Source organism: Borostomias antarcticus (assembly GCF_949987555.1).
Source record: "Borostomias antarcticus genome assembly, chromosome: 16".
Taxonomy (NCBI): Eukaryota; Metazoa; Chordata; class Actinopteri; order Stomiiformes; family Stomiidae; genus Borostomias; species Borostomias antarcticus.
The window spans coordinates 15,727,677-15,745,176 of record NC_140249.1 but is presented as its reverse complement, the minus strand read 5'-3'; the positions used below and the strand labels follow the sequence as shown (position 1 = coordinate 15,745,176).

Genomic DNA, 17,500 nt, shown 5'->3' with positions numbered 1-17,500 from the left:
CAACCCATTTTTCCTGACAAGTGACAACCTATAGCCTACCGCCCGGACTTTAGGCTATAACGACGTGAGGTTTACACATATTTCCGCCTGGGTATTTTAAAGGCCAGAGTGTGACAGCTGATCGCTCCTCCTCGCTGGGGATCGAACAGCAGGTCAAACCGATGCACTATCATGAATTTGGCTGCTAGCCAATATCCCCGTGTCAACTGTGTTTAACAACCGACGGGGATCTGTTTTAATCGGATGGATCGGGTTGCATTTATAAAGCCACATCATTTCCAAGGTTCTCTCTCAAACAAAGGAAATGACCCACACCAACGTAGGCTAAATGCCATTTCTATGCCAGGCCTATTATAAATGCGAGGAGCGCTCATCTTCTGGACACATTCACCCCAACGTTACCCGGGAACGCGTTCACTTGTAAGAGCGAGAGCTGTCACTCGTGCTGTGACCATGTCAAGTAGGCCTATTGAACTCACTGCACACTAGGCTACTGTATGAGTGACAGCCCCTCCACACACAACCTACACTCTCCTCGCGCGCACATCTCTCTTTTAGATTCACGGTTCTTGCCGAGCTATCGCTCGCTGGCGCTGCGCACTTCAGTGCGCTTTAAAGCCAGGGGATGATCCTAGGGTGAGTGGCAGTTAAAATAATCAGCGTCGCGGTGTCAGCGAAACTAGAACGAAAGGGGATTTGGATAGATTATTACCGGACTGCTATTTTGTTCCATCGGGCAGTCAAAGAAATACGGCTTTTGATCCGCCGCCTTTTCCCTGCTCTGAGCTGTCAGCACAGCGACTGTGAGATCCGAACGCGGGGAGACAGTTCAAGGTGTCTCCGTGGCAAACTGTTCTTCTGTAGCCTGGAACTAGAAGAGAGCTCGACTATCCTTCTGTTTAGATTGACAAGGCAAAAGACCGAGAGTATTGCCTCAAAATCAACGTAGGCTGACGGAATGTTTCTGGGTTAACTCTAAACCAGACGCATCTGGTATTTGGAAACAGTCTCGAACTATGAATTGAACCCACTCGCGGACCTTAGCCTATACAATTTCAGAGCTGCATAGGGGATATCGGAATGTCACTGACATGATCAGAAACTCTCGGATTGTCCTGTGTGGTTACAGCGCTGCCGGTCCAACTCACTCCGCAGCGTAAACCGGTTAGTCGTCGGTTAACAAACCACTACCACTCTCCCGTTTTCACAGCCGGTAACCGGATGATGTTTCAGCGAGGATGCTGCGCTTCCCTGTGAAGAAAATTCGGAAGCAGTTCAAACTCCTTCTGCTGCTGGTCCTGCTAACCTTCGCGGTGTGGTTCACTTACCTGCACATCAACCAGGGAAAAGCCATCAAACTCCACTTCAACTATGGGAAAGGTAGGCTACAGTCAAACGTTGAGTGTTTCATAATCTAATAGCCTTGTTGTTTTGAGTGTCGTCAACATTTACGAATGCCATTTATCATACTCATTTGACAAATGGACCATGATTGATTTTCATGCCACCTTCGGCGTAGAGATACCCTACCGTGGCTGCACGCGGGTGAGATCGTATGATTTGTTCACCATCCTGGCCTATAGTTCTATGATTATCTATAGTTGTGGCGAATCTAAATAACTAAACACTGCTTCCCTACAGTGCGCAGACGGGGTCTGCCAGATCGCGGTTAGAGACTGTAGGCCTATAGGCTTAAAGGAGTAGTAAAGGGAAAATGCATGTTTAGCCCTGTTTTAAGGTTACTTATGATCATATACAATGGTTCAGATCAAAACGTTGACAAAGCTAGCATTTTCGAGAAAGTTGATAATTGCTCTACCACCGTTTTGGTCATACAATGGATGTGGATGGGCATCTTGAAAAATCATTCAAAAACATGTTAAACTCTCGATTTCAAAGACAAGAAACTCACCTAGGTGTTAGTTGGCGTTCTGACATATAATTCGCCATAAAGTAAGATTCTAGTTCCTCTGGAAAGGCTTTTTTAAATATTGAGCATAGAACTATTTAGTCGCAGCACATACGTGTGTAAACTTCCGCAAACTAGGTAGCTTAGCAACATAAAAATTTAACAATAGCTACCATAAGTAGTTCCGCTTCCTGAATCCCCTCTGCGGATTGATCTACACATCTACAACGGTCGCTTCAATACAAGTCAATGGATTTCATAAAATTATCAATAAAACCCTACAGGATTCATACTTTGCGGCGAATTTGTCAGAACACCAACGGACACCAATTACCCCCTTGGTGAGCTTCTTGTCTTTGAAATCGAGAGTTTAACATGTTTTTGAATGATTTTTCAAGATGCCCATCCACAAAACGGTGGTAGAGCAATTATCAACTTTCTCGAAAATGCTAGCTTTGTCAACGTTTTGATCTGAACCATTGTATATGATCATAAGTAACCTTAAAACAGGGCTGAACATGCATTTTCCCTTTACTACTCCTTTAATAATGTATGGGTGTAACTTGACTGCGGCTACCGAGGTCATGACGTTTCAATCACACGTGATGAATGTGGCTACTTTGTATTCATGTTATAGTCTCCAGTACCAGCTCTAGTCCAGCCCTCTCTTACTTCAGTCTCAAGGGTGTAGTGGAGGGTCAACCCAAGTAAACTCAGTTCACCCACCTCTTTAAACCAGGCCAGGTTCAGTCTTGCTTATGTGCGTGGCTAGCTTGTTTCTGTGCAGGACTGGTAGGACGGCAGCTAGTCATGCCACTGAAATAGCTGTGAATTGAAATGACATGAAATAATGTCTGATAAATAAAGATGGGTCTTGTCACCTGGACACATCAGTTCCAATGCTTCCAATGCTAATCCAGCACAATGAGAGCGGGATAGCCAGTTAGCTCATGGGCTCACAACAACTAGCAGCAGCTTCCATAACATTAATGGTAGCGGTCAGTGGCTAAAGCAGTTACACTGATGATAACATAAAGTCATCCCCACCGGGAACCCCGGTCTCCTGGGTGGGAGTCCAATGCTCTCACCACTACTCTACTTGTGCAGTGGAGATCGGCGGGTGGGTTTTGGTGTCCTTCTTCCAGTCCCTAGTGTGGGTTGGGGTTAGAATATGGGTTGGGATTGGGACTGGATCTTATCTATAAGGCAAGGGGTAAAAGTTGGAGTGAAAGGATGAACATGTGGAGGTTTGGGGGATAGTCCCATAAAGTCATCCCCACCGGGTCTTCAACCCCAGTCTCCAGGGTGGGAGTCCAATGCTCTGACCACTACTCTACTTGTGCAGTGGAGATCGGCGGGTTGATTTTGGTGTCCTTTTGATTTTGGTGTGCTGAGACTACTGCCTCTTGTGGTGCCAACAGAGAAATGCAGGCCAACATTGTCCGTTTCACCGGAAATATCAGAAACCGCACACTCGGGTATAGATGCAAAAAAGGTTTAAGCAAACATCTCGGCCACAGCCTTTGTCATAGTCTTGAGACTGTGTTGAGACTGTGACAAAAGCTACGGCCGAATCTTTGTCCACGTAACCTTTTTGGCATCTAGACCTGAGTGTGCGGTTTCTTTTTCCTATGTCAGTGTATGTCCTGTTACCAGTGCCTCTCTGAATATTCCCACCGTGGGTTTTCTTCTCTTTGCGAAGCGAGCTACAGAGACATTTTCAAAACCTTCCCCTCTCTTGTTTAATTAGTGGATTACTAGTAGCTGCCAGCGATACACTTTTGTGGACATTTTTGTGAACTGACTGCAGGGTGAGCTAGAGTGAGCTTCCACTAAAAGTGAGTTCCCACAGGGCTAGATCTACAGTATTTGTTGTTTTCTATACGCTATTCGCTTGAAAGAACTCATGAAAGAATTCAGTCATTCCTAGTAGGTTTGAACCATATACATGGCTAAACGGATGTTGAATCTTTAAAAAAAAAAAAAGGAAAGGAAAAATGATACGAATGATAAAAAAAAACTTTTAAGCTACAATTAGTCCAGAATGAGGCTGTTAACTCATAAGAAAAACAGAACACCTCCCCAGGCCACATTTCTTCTTGCCCACAAGAAATCCATCTCGGGCCCATGTAGTCAGCTCACATGAGTTTGCTATGTGGGACCATGTTTCTAAATCCTTATGGGACCCACATAGTGTTCCTAGTTCCAACGCATGCACACTCAGTCCACATACTGTATGTCCCTCATGGGGTCCCATAGTGAGCTTACATGGGCCATATGGGACCCACACAGTTTGCCCAGTTCCAGCCCATACCCACTTGGTACCCATGTAGCCCACATTTCACCCATATTTACCACTACACTCCTGGTCTTTAGACATCATATCTTGTTACTCACCGGAGTGAAGACGGTTTTCGAACGATGAAAGGCTTTTCTCCGAGGTGGCTTGACTTTCTGTCCCCCACTTTTTATATAAAACACCTTTTTTGCACTTAAATAGCACATATCACTAGACTAGGTGATAGCACATATCACCATCCTGATCTCGTAAGTTCACTTTCACTTTCTCTCAGCAGATAAGTCTGGACTTCCCCCTATCTCAAACAATTTCTCTCCGATTACGTTTTGACGGGGCCAATCAGAGTCTGTGTTTTGACTGTTCTACTCCCCTAGTAGAATGTAGCTGATTGGTTCCCGTGGCAAAACAGTCTCCCGAAGCAATGAGCAGTAACATTAACATTAGTAGAATAAATAGTCATACAAGCAGCGTTACAGAAATAGACTCACACCAATTAAACAAGAACCAGAGTGTGCACTAGGGGCACAAAGAATAGATGTTTGCAGCAAAAATAAGATTTTCAATGTGTGCTCTGAGTTCAAAGGAAACTTGCTGAAGCCCAAGGAATTTACTCAGTGTAGTGGCTCTCACTCTACGAATTTGTGTGACTATCAGAATGACAAATTCCTATATCAAGAGTCAGGCTGTAAGAGAAGCTATGAATGCGACCCAGTGACAAACGGAGGGCATTTAGAACTCACAAAACGAACACTTGCACATGGTTTCAGACTCATAATTATATACAGTAGGCTGCACGATTATTGCAGGACATAATATGACATTACATTAGCAATTTAGCAGACACTTTTATACAAAGCGACTTACAATAATAGCATTTAATGAAGGTAGTTGGTGTACTCGCCAAAACTCACAAGTGCATCTTGTTTCTAAACAAGTGACTAATGCCGGGCTCAGACTACAGGATTTTTGGGCCAATTTATCCCCGATTCACCCCTCCCGACAATCGGAGGAGAAATCTGGTCTGGAACGTGGGTCGGGGCCGATGATCGGTCCAGATTATCTTGTAATGTGAGGTGTTTACAGATCCAATCTTATACCTCCCGATCGGCTTGCAGACCCATCGGGGCGGCCCCGCTAATATCAAACAAGTTTGATATTTAAGATTATTATGTCCCGACTTTACAAGTGAGACGGCGAGACCAGTGGTTCGTTTCTCCCTCGGGCACGACAAGATCCTGTAGTGTGTGATGAGCCGTTATTTTCAAATCTTGCTGTGTGTGCTCGTATGAGATGCGCAAGAAGAATATCTGTTAAAATTGTCCTTATGTGCGTGATGTAACCCGATTTCGAAATTGGTTAGGATTTTAAATATCCTGTAGTGTGAGCCCGGCATAAGAGCATAATCTAGTGCTGAAGCCAAAGTGCAAGAGTAGCAAAATATAAATACGATAGGTGCTTTAGATGGAGGATCCTGGTAGGAACTTTGTGAAGAATTTTGAGCCTGTGGTGAAATACAATATGGGCATCGACTCTTCTGTTCTGATGTCAGTGAAAAAAAGACCGCAGGGGAGTGACGGGGTGACCAGCCGCCCCGAGGTAGCAGAGCGTAGTGGTCAGGAGGAAGTGTCAGGCCTGACCGTGGCCTGGATGTAGGAGGGAGCTGTTCCAGGCTAGTACCAGAGCTTTAAACGGGATGCGAGCTGCTACAGGGAGCCAGTGGAGAGAACAGAGATGGGAAGTTGTGTGGGAGAATCTGGCTGAACACCAGGCGAACCGCAGCTCTCCGGACAACTTCCAGAGGCGTAGAGAGAAACTAAGGGTTGCACAATACTGCAGTGATTTAAAACTAGTAAGCTTTGAATCTAACTCTGAATCTCTTAAACCAATTAAAATAACAAGACCTGGATGTGGCTGTCATTTGATAAACAGGCCAGGTCCAGCCTGGCTTATGTGCGTGGCTGGCTTGTTTCTGTTCAGGACTGGTAGGACGGAAGCTAGTCATGCCACTGAAATAGCTGTGAATTGAAATGACATGAAATAATGTCTGATAAATTGAGATAGGACTTGTCTCCTGGACACATCAATTCCAATGCTTCCAATGCAAATCCAGCACAATAAGAGCGGGATAGCCAGTTAGCTCATGAGCTCACAACAACTAGCAGCAGCTTCCATAACATTAATGGTAGCGATCAGTGGCTAAAGCAGTTACACTGATGATTCCTGTAACGTTAGCTTTTTTGCTGCAGTTGGTTCAACTTCTGTTTCTGGACAAAAGTCATTACCTGCTGTGTGCACTTCCCTTTAGATGGTGAAGTAAGTAGACGGTAATCTCTGAGAATGTCCTGCGTGGGAGTCCAATGCTCTGACCACTACTCTACTTGTGGAATTTAGGTAAGGGATAAAAAGGTTGGAGTGAAAGGATGAACGGTTGGAGGTTTGGGGTATAGTCCCATAAAGTCATAGCCACCGGGTCTTGAATCCTGGTTTTCCGGGTGGAAGTCCAATGCTCTGACCACTACTCTACTTGTGCAGTGGAGATTGGCGGGTTGGTTTTGGGGTCCTTCTTGATTTTGGTGTGCTGGCACTACTGCCTCTTGTGGTGCCAACAGAGTAATGCAGGCCACCATTGTCCTGAGTAAGGGAGGGAGGGAGTAAGGGAGGGAGGGAGGGAGGGAGGGAAGGAGTGATAACCCGGCAAACGCTATATTAGCTGCGTGGCTGGCCAGCCACGCACAAAAACAAAGTACACAAAATTACCTTTATACATGTTATCAATATTTTGAGGTGATTCTCAAGCAATTGTTATGGTTGTAATTCTCAATATTTCAAAACTTGAAATATGAGTGAGCCATAGACCCTAAGTGTAACTAATGAATGACCCCAAGATGGACCCAGGTGGACACAAATACAGCAGGGCAGGCGTTGTAGCAAACTACTTTCGGGTAATAATCAAGGTTGAAAACAAAATGGTAAATGTTACTGTATATAGCTTTTATCCAAAGCGCTTTACAATGTCCTGTCATTCACCCATACACACAATCTCCTGTCCTTTAATATTACCAAAATACAGTTATTTTGTATAAATACAAATATTTAATTTGAAAAAACAGTGTCATTGCATAAGTTAGTTTGTAGACTAACACACTGAACTGTGTGTTGACATGCTGAAGATGAAGGTAAGTAAGCAAGGTAAACAAGTTTAATAGCCTGAAAACATCGATGGGAGGACCCATTATACATAGTATATATGCTGACATGTTCAATTCTTAGGCCATCACAAAAAAGATCACTTCACACACTGCTTTAGCCCTGCTTCACTGTCACAGCCCCATCAAGATTAGATGTATGAAAAAGTATAATAAGGCCATTTTAATTGATGACTTCAATAAATTGGACCGAACCTCTAATTCTGCAATGTGATGAGAGAAAAAGCCTGGGGGCTTTTTAAATCCATGTTTTAAAGGCTGTAAACAAGCTGGCACCAGAGAAGGTGGTTAAGATTAAACTCTCATATTCATAACACAACTATTTTCATAACCGACCCATATAAGCTACACAAAGAACAGCATTAACTTGTAATTAACTGAAAAACATCAATGAGAGAGAGCTGTGAACAGTGTGAAAGGTCAAAGGTCCCCCAGAGCCAGCATATTATGCTAGGCATATGTGCAACTGTTTTAAGGCAGTCATATTCAATTTCGAAATGAGGTAAGGTTTGGGAATGTTATCCTACAAGATAAAATGCTCCGACTTGAATGAACACCCATACGCTTATGCCAAATGGCGACGTGTCAAAAAGGCAGGTTATCAGGATCATTACATTTCACACATTTTATTCTGTGTGTTGAGATAGGCTAATGTTTAACAATCAGGCTGGGAAGTTAATCTAAATGAAACTGCAGCCTACAGGATCTCATCTCTTCTGTATGCAATGTTCCCTTTCCTATAGTGTCCCTTCTTATTTGCCCTTTCTTATTGAACACCTTAATTTCTTGGGGGTCTATAATTTTTCCTTGCAGCCAGCTTCTTTCTGTCTGACTCTGGCTACACATTGAACTTGTGCATTGGTGCTAATGTCACTAGGAAGTAGAGCCCGACCGATATGGATTTTTGTGACCGATACGATAACCGATTATAGAGCGGGGGAAATCACCGATATGCAGCCGATATCGTGAATTTTTGAGCTGGAATGAAAACTGGCCTTTTTCTGTGTGGATTGTGCAAAGATTATGCACCGATATGATTATGCAAAGTTACAGTCCCAGTGACAGTAGTACAGCGACAGCTGCTTTCTTAAACCAATGACTTTAAGTTTATTCAAAACTTAAAGGACAATGCTCGTTTTAGACAACCTGGACCTTATTTAAGACATATTATAAGACGTTTGACTCACTGAGATCACTTTGGTGTAGTTCGGAGGCATGTAGAAGAAATTTAAAATCCAGCGCGAGCCAGTATATCCATGTAATGGCGGTGGTCGGGGCACTTAGAATGCAGTTGTGCTTACATAGAGCATAGGCCTGTTGTGGTTTTCACATGCCATGATCTTTAGAAACGTCTTTCGAAACCAAATAGCTTCCTCACTTGCTCCAGCACGCATTCACACAGCGCGCAATCGTTGCTCCAGCACGCTGTGCGCATGCGTGCTGGAGCAAGTGAGGAAGCTATTTCGTGTCTAAAGACGTTTCTAAAGATCATATTACAGAGGCATGTGAAAAACAACACAACAGGCCTATGCTCTATGTAAGCACAACTAGCGATTCATCAAGACAGATTGATGAAAACAACCGTTTCGCGGCAGAAAATAGATTTTTAGAATCTGCATTCTAAGTGCCCCGACCACCGCCATTATATGGATATACTGGCTCGCGCTGGATTTTAAATTTCTTCTACATGCCTCCGAACTACACCAAAGTGATCTCGGTGAGTCAAACGTCTTATAATATGTCGTAAATAAGGTCCAGGTTGTCAAAAACGAGCATTGTCCTTTAAGAAAAGGAGTAGTGGAAGTGGAGTGACACAGACACAACAATACCAGCACCATTGCCATCACAGTTTGGCATATAAACAAAAATTAAATAAATATTGTAGCAGGCTAGCAGCTAAAATAAAGCATTACACTAGGGTTTAACAGACCCAAGACATGTACTTTTTGCATACATTTTATTTTTCCTATCGGCGTGTATCGGAAGACATTTTACCGATACCAATATCACCCGAAATGGCCAAATGAGGCCATATCGGGTACCGATAATCGGTCGGCCTCTACTAGGAAGCCTTTATATTTTGTTATTGCATGGCTTGGCAAAGTCACACGTAAATTGGCTTTATACCCTATAGAACCCTGTAGAATTTGCTTCTACATTTTGTTTGTGGTCTTCCAACATGGCGCCAAGTCAGGCGTGGTTGCTAATTGATTTAGAACATGAATGCAAAGCCTCTCTTAAAAATTGTCAGTTTTGAATGCAAGTGCCAATCATCAACTCTTAAAGCCTCTGGAAACTTGGCTTGAAATAGTAAAAATGCATATATGATATCAAATGTTAGTGTCTCTTTAAGCATCCACAAAAATCGGAGTTAAAATAAACGTTCAGAACCCTTCGAAAAAAGTGTTCAAAAACAGCTCATTTTGCTCTCTAGACCATTTCTCAGGATTGTGTGGGCGCGTCAGATCAGGATTTGATTGACATTTTGATCTGCCAATGACAAATAATATCATCAAAACTAGCAACGCACTATGCACAGCAACTAAAAGACCAGCCGGTTATGTTTGAGCCGTCAAATACTCAATTCTCAGAGGATGCAGAAATACAGTAGAAGCCCTGCCATCTCCAAATAATTCATTTTAATCGATCACTGAATGGTGAGTTCCAAAATGCTTTTCTATCCATTAGTAGAATTAGTTAGCCACAGCTAGTTCTAACCATACTAGCTAGCGCTAACATTATTAGGCTGCTAAGCAGCTACAAAGCACTGAGTTGGCAAGCTAACAATGTTAGATTTCTTTAGAAAAAGGTGAGGTTAACAATAAACGTGGAACATTTACTTAAACTTTATCATTAGCAAGTAACTTACATGATCGATCTCTAGGCTCTGGGCATTGGGGAGAGGCTGAAGTGGAGGGAGAGAGGGTACTGCTCCAGCTACAAGACATAGCCGTTCTGCAAAACCCATGGCTTTCTGGCAGAATTTAATGAATGAGCGCAGCATATGAAGGTATGTTTCCGGACTGCTCCACCACGGCTCACCAAAAACGCGGTCCACTGTTTCTCTAAATCCAACACAGTTGGAAAACTAAAGAATGACTTGTTGTCATGTCACCGATGAGCACCCAGGGACAGCACAAACAATCATGATGGTGCACAGGGTGGGGAGATAGAGGATAGATAAAAATAGATACCGATAGATGGATAGATAAAAATAGACAAAGATACTAGGCTGGATCAAATATGTTAGCTCACTGCAAATTTGCTGTCGACGAGGCAGATTTAGCGGGGAGGTAGGACTTACTAACGTGCATTTTTTAATGATTGGATCTCGGATATAATGACGTCACATTAAACAAATTAAACAACGTCCATTTCAAACCCACTGTCAGGAATGTTACAAAAACTTAAATGAGAATATTTCGAATTTTGATAGAAAGTAATTGCTTATACTTTTACATGTTGTTTATTATGTACATAATACACTAAATTACATAGTTAGAAGACTTTTGTGGATTTGAGTTTCCAGAGGCTTTAATATAGGGGGTACGGGTCACAATTCATGTTTTCCCTGGGGAAGGTGATGTAGCATTAGGCTTTAACCCCCACTGGTGTTTTACTCATACTCACACACACACACACACACACACACACACACACACACACACGCCCGCTTACATGTGCAGCGTAGCCTAATGGAAAGATGTGTGTTTGCATTGTTGGTTTATTCCTCACCAATACCCATGGGCCTGTTTGCTGTCATGGAAACGCTGCCCTCCAATGTCACCTGGCCCTAATTTTAGCTCCTAAGGTTCCCACAGACAGGATCACCAGCCAGAGAACCACTCTGTTGTTAATCAACACCTCAGGCTATACACACACACACACTCATGTTTTTCTAAACTATTATTAATTCATTTGTAATTGTTCTCTCGCACCTGTCTTAAATGAAACTGTAATACAACAGGTTTGTTTAAATAGGCAAAAGACAGACAGACAGACAGGCAGGCAGGCAGGCAGGCAGGCAGGCAGGCAGGCAGGCAGGCAGACAGACATACAGGCAGGCAGGGAGAAAGGCAGGAGGGGAAGCAGGCAGACAGTCCAGTGTAATATACAGCTGGCTGCTCTGCCAGGGAGGTGAGACTGGAGGAGGAGGAGGAGGTGAGACTGGAGGAGGAGTTAGCTATGAATCCCACCAGAGCTTATCTGACCAGCGGAGTAAATCTCCCTCCCGGTGATTTCACCAGCGCGATGCGCACACACCAGTCATCATTCATTCTGTAATTTAGTCTCTTTTCTTAATGCCCTCGGGGGGGGAGTGGTCAGTTTCATAAATTCATACACAAGACTATAACGTGGAATGTATCACTGCTCTGAAATACCCCACTCCCAAAGGGCCATTACACTGACACACTCAGAGGGGATCTGCTGGACCTCCGGAAGTATTGACCTGCAGGAAGAAGGGATGGAGGGATGAGAGATGGAGGGATGAGAGATGGAGTGATGAGGGATGGAGGGATGAGAGATGGAGGGATGAAAGGATGGAGGGATGAGGGATGGACGGATAAGGGATGGAGGGATGAAGGAATGGAGAGATGAGGGATGGAGAGATGGAGGGATAAGGGATGAAAGGATGGAGGGATGAAGGGATGGAGGGATAAAGGGATGGAGGGATGAGGGGAAGGAGAGGTGGAGGGATGAGGGGATGGAGGGATGGACCGATAAGGGATGGAGAGATGAGGGATGGAGAGATAAGAGATGGAGAGATGAGGGATGGAGGGATAAGGGATGAAGGGATAAGGGATGGAGGGATGAGGGGAAGGAGGGATGAGGGGATGGAGGGATGAGGGGAAGGAGGGATAAGAGATAGAGGGATGATCGGTGGAGGGATGAGGGGATGGAGAGATAAGGGATGAGGGATGGAGGGATGAGGGGACAGGCGGCAGGGAGGGAAACCCAGGCCTAGGAGGGCGTTTTAACCCCGGGGTTAATGGAATTTGTGTTGGCCTGGCTAACAAGCCACCTTCAAGGTACTAACTCTTGGCCATGCAAATGAGAGCTCTGGACGCCTGCCATGGTCCTCCCAAAGGAGTGTGTGTGTGTGTGGTGTGTGCGTGTGTGTGTGTGTGTGTGTGGTGTGTGTGTGGTGTATACCAACTGCCAGCTTCCCCATTCACTCTGCCGACTTCATTTTTGCTGCCCTGTTTGGCTGGAAGGAGGATGCTGGTGAATGATGGCCCTGTCTGCTCCACTGGCACACTGGGAGAGAGAGAGAGGGAGGGAGAGAGAGAGAGGGAGACAGAGAGAGAGAGAGGGAGGGAGAGAGAGAGGACAGGATGGATATCCTCTTCACTCGCACAGGTGTAGCGGGCAGCAGTAGAGGAAATGGCTGTGGTGACTATCAATTAGCACAGCTATTGTATGCCGTGCTGTTTCTGCCTGCCTGGGCCCCTGAGTCCCCCGCGCGTTCCTCCCCGCTAAAGAGCTCACGACCCGCGGCCCCCGGCTCCGTCTCCAGGGTGACAACACGGCCCGGCACGCCGTTAAAGCCCTAATTGATACCGGTACACACAGCAGAGGCCGGCCTAACCAGCCCTGCAACGTCCACCCTTTAACGAGCCGTGTGTGTGTGTGTGGTGTGGGGAGACGGAGCGTGAGAGAACGAGAGAGAGAAAAAGAGAGAGAATAAGGTGGAGCGAGAGAGAGAGAGAGGGAGAGAGAGCGAGAGAGAGAGACAGAGAGGGAGAGAGAGCGAGAGAGAGACAGAGAGAGAGAGAATAGAGAGAGAGACAGAGAGAGAGAGAGAGAGAGAGAGAGACAGAGAGAGAGAGAATAGAGAGAGAGAGAGAGAGAATAGAGAGAGAGAGAGAGAGACAGAGAGAGAGAGAGAATAGAGAGAGAGAGAGAGACAGAGAATAGAGAGAGAGAGAGACAGAGAGAGAGAGAGAGAGAGAATAGAGAGAGAGAGAGAGAGAGAGAGAGAAAGGAGAAGTGGAGTCAGATGTGGTGATCTGGGATCTGAAGTGTGGATCCGTCAGTCTCCCTGGTGCTGCTCAGCAGAACCCCTCCCCCGTCCCGGCAGGAGAGCTGGACCCGACTGGACCCGGGTGTCGCCTTACTGTAAGCGATCCGCACCTCGCGGGGTTCCGATCAATCACCAGAGACCCGGCGCTGCGTACCGACAGCCCTCCACGCCGCCGCCGCCGGGCCCAGCGTCGCGCCGGTTACCGTGATGGGTCCAGACGCCCAGCCACACTAGTCCGCCGATTGAGGGGGTCAGAGGAGGGAGGAGGGAGGAGAGAGGAGGAGGGGGAGAGAGAGAGGTTGATGAGTACACGGTGAGTCAGCTGTAGTGGTAGGATGAACCCGGAGTGGCCTGGCGAGCTGTAGCATCACTCTGTTTCCTAACCATAACCGCTATGGTTATGGTCCAGGGTGTAGTGGTAAATACAGAGGTGGGTCAACTCTGTTGAGTGCAGAGTTAAAGGAGTAGTAAAGGGAAAATGCATGTTTAGCTCTGTTTTAAGGTTACTTATGATCATATACAATGGTTCAGATCAAAACGTTGACAAAGCTAGCATTTTCGAGAAAGTTGATAATTGCTCTACCACCGTTTTGATCATGGATGTGGTTGGGCACCTTGAAAAATCATTCAAAAACATGTTAAACTCTCGATTTCAAAGACAAGAAGCTCACCGAGGGGGTAATTGGTGTATGTTGTTGTTCTGACATCAAATTCGCCGCAAAGTATGAATCCTGTAGGGTTTTATTGATCATTTTATGAAATCCATTGACTTGTATTGAAGCGACCGTTGTAGATGTGTAGATCAATCCGCAGAGGGGATTCAGGAAGCGGAACTACTTACGGTAGCTATTGTTATTGATTATGTTGCTAGGCTACCTAGTTTGCGGAGGTTTACACATGTATGTGCTGCGACTTAATAGTTCTATGCTAAATATTTAAAAAAGCCTTTCCAGATGAACTAGAATCTTACTTTATGGCAAATTATATGTCAGAACGCCAACTAACACCTAGGTGAGTTTCTTGTCTTTGAAATTGAGAGTTTAACATGTTTTTGAATGATTTTTCAAGATGCCCATCCACATCCATTGTACGACCAAAACGGTGGTAGAGCAATTATCAACTTTCTCGAAAATGCTAGTTTTGTCAACGTTTTGATCTGAACCATTGTATATGATCATAAGTAACGTTAAAACAGGGCTAAACATGCATTTTCCCTTACTACTCCTTTAACCCACCTTGTTTCTGCTCATTGATTAATACAGTTGATACAATTGGAAATAGATGAGTAAACTCTCAGCCTCATTTGAAAGAGGTGGGTGAACTGAGTTTACTTGGGTTTACCCTCTACTACACCCCTGATTATGGTCACGGTTAAAACTCAGTTGAACAAAACTCCACATAATCTCATTCTACAGCTTGCTGTTCTTTATCTAGTACCTAGTAGTAGTATGAATCACCATGTATTAATCCATCTGCGCACGCAGCCTAGAAGCTTCTGCGAGTTTTGTTGGGGAAACTTTTCCGGCTCCTTCCCAACGACGTTTTAACGTTCGGGACGGCTGTCGCCCTGACGGAGTGGCAGTTAGCCAGAATCCCCCAGACGAGGGGAGAGAACGGCGGCCGGGCGGATACTGACGGATCCCGGCTCGACTCCGGGGGACGATTTCGCTCCTCGGAAATGGCGCGGATCAGCGGGCGCGATATGGCGTCGTCCGTCTCCTCGCTCTCGGTGTCATCTCGCGTTCCGGTCTCCCGAATTTCGCTGCGGCGAAAGATGTCTTTGTCCCGATTATGCGTTGAATTCGCCGTTCACTCTCCGCTCCCCCGACCTGCCATTTCTATCTGGCTGTGTCTCAGTCTCACTCTCTCTCTGCCGCATCTGTCTGGGATCTTGGGAGACGTGTTGCTTGTCAGAGAGACGGGGAAACAGCTCTCAAATAAAACTTCCCCTGTCAGATGCAGATCTGGCTTGATTACAGTACGTCTTGCCTGTCAAATACTGCTCTATGGCTCTATTACATTGTGTTTTGCCTGTCAAATAGATTGTTTTTAGTATCCAGACTGTAGCCCTCATCAGTTCACACATCTACCGTTTCTCCACAGCCAACGTACGCTTTGAACAGCCCCTCATTTTAGCTCACGACCAGCATTGAGCTGACGGTAAAGGGGCTATCAGCCGACTGTAGTGGTGCCAAACGCCAGTGTTATGGGCAATTCCGATGGCCACTTTTCTCCTGTAGACCCACTGACCGGCCCGTTCCCCCACCGTAGCCCATCACCCAGCCTTTCCACCCTCAGGGCTGAGAGGGGCTGGAGGCCGGGGTAGAGAGGGCTGGAGGCAGGGGCTGGAGGCCGGGATAGAGAGGGCTGGAGGCAGGGGCTGGAGGCCGGGGCACCGCGGGCTGGAGGCTGGGGCAGAAAGGGTTGGAGGGAGAGACTGGGGCAAAGCAGACTCGGACCTGGTGTCTCTCTCTAGGGCGGTCGTCCTCTGGTCGTCCTCTGGTCGTCCTCCAGCCTGCGGTGCCCCGGCTCGCCCCCCTGGGAGGGTAAGCGGCGCGGGTCGCCTGGGAGGCTGTCTCTGCCTGGGAGGCTGTCTCTGCCTGGGAGGCTGTCTCTGCCTGGGAGGCTGTCTCTAACCGGGAGGCTGTCTCTACCTGGGAGGCTGTCTCTACCTGGGAGGCTGTCTCTAACCGGGAGGCTGTCTCTAACCGGGAGGCTTAAGGGGAATAACAACAACAACAACGGCAACAAACAATGACAAGGGCCGACCCGCATTAGCATAGCGTGGCCGAGAGCCTGGACTTCGCGTCGCTGGAGGTCGGCCACAGCAGCAGCGCACAATAGCGCTAGCCACAACACCATTAGAGGCAACTGAACTGGGAACGACCCCAAGGGGGAGGGTGGGGGGGGGGGGCTGGAGGGAGAGCTAGAGAAGCAGCAGGATCCACGTTCGTCATCACCTCAGGTTTTTATCTTGGATCCGCGGCGTCGCGCCTCCGTCAGAGCGGTTCAAAAGCCCTCGCAGGCTCGGGGCTGAGGGGAAGACAATCCGACTGGCGAAACATCCGCTACCCTCCCCCTCTCCCCCTCCTCCTCCTCCTCCTCCTCCTCCTCCTCCTCCTCCCTCCCACACCTCCTCATCACTCCGTCTCTAACACGCGCCGGCTGGCTAAATGAGATGCGGCGTGAGCGCTCTTGGTTTTCGACGGGGGGTTGGACGTGGCGGTCCTGCCCGCCTCTATTATCGCCATGTCAAACACGGTTCCCTCCACCTCCCCTCACTCTCCACTAGGCTCTGACGTGTCGGTTCAAAACCTCCCGGAGGTGAAGTCACTGAGAACACAGAGGAAAAAACACATTCAGGTCCATATTTGTTTTGGATTTGAACACAGAGGAAAAAACACATTCAGGTCCATATTTGTTTTGGTTTTGAACACAGAGGAAAAAACACATTCAGGTCCATATTTGTTTTGGTTTCCCGGGGTCGTTTCTTGTGCTCGGTGCTGTGAAAAGTGTGTGTGTGGTTTCGGCGGTGCCATCTGCAACATGGCTGCTCCTCGGTGGGGAGGCTGGCTGGTGCCTCTCCCCTCTCTCCTGGGGCTCTGAGCAGAACGCACACACACACACGTACGCACACACACACGCACACACACGCACACGTACGCACACACGCACACACACATGCACGCACACACACACACGCACACACACTCTGACGCACACACACACAAATGGAGAATTACTCTAAGCAGCACTGAGAGACGGTCATTTGCTTTTCACCAAAAGATTGTCTTTCTCAGAGTGCTCTTAATGGTAGAGGTGTACTGAATAACGAGTTGCCCAGTCACTTTACCACACAGACCCCTAGGAGCGCCCCGCTCTGGGGCAGGGGTATTCAATTACTAATTCAATAAAATTTTTTGCGGCAGTAAGCAGCAGGTAATGATACATTTCAAACCAACGCAAATTATGTCATGAAAAACAAGCAATGTTTATTTCGCATTTCCCTTTTAATTTGGTAGGATGCAATCAAACTCTGCATTTTGCAGCCCTCTCCTGAT

General features: G+C 46.5%; 1 protein-coding gene across 1 annotated transcript in view; it reads left to right on the top strand.

Moving 5' to 3' along the window:
- Window positions 1–1,238: 1,238 nt before the first annotated feature.
- Window positions 1,239–17,500, top strand: part of b4galnt4a (beta-1,4-N-acetyl-galactosaminyl transferase 4a) — a gene marked incomplete at both ends in the record, with an annotated part of 195,052 nt that continues 178,790 nt past the window's right edge. The window contains 1 exon segment of the mRNA XM_084451320.1: window positions 1,239–1,380. Coding sequence (XP_084307446.1) covers window positions 1,239–1,380 — 142 coding nt within the window.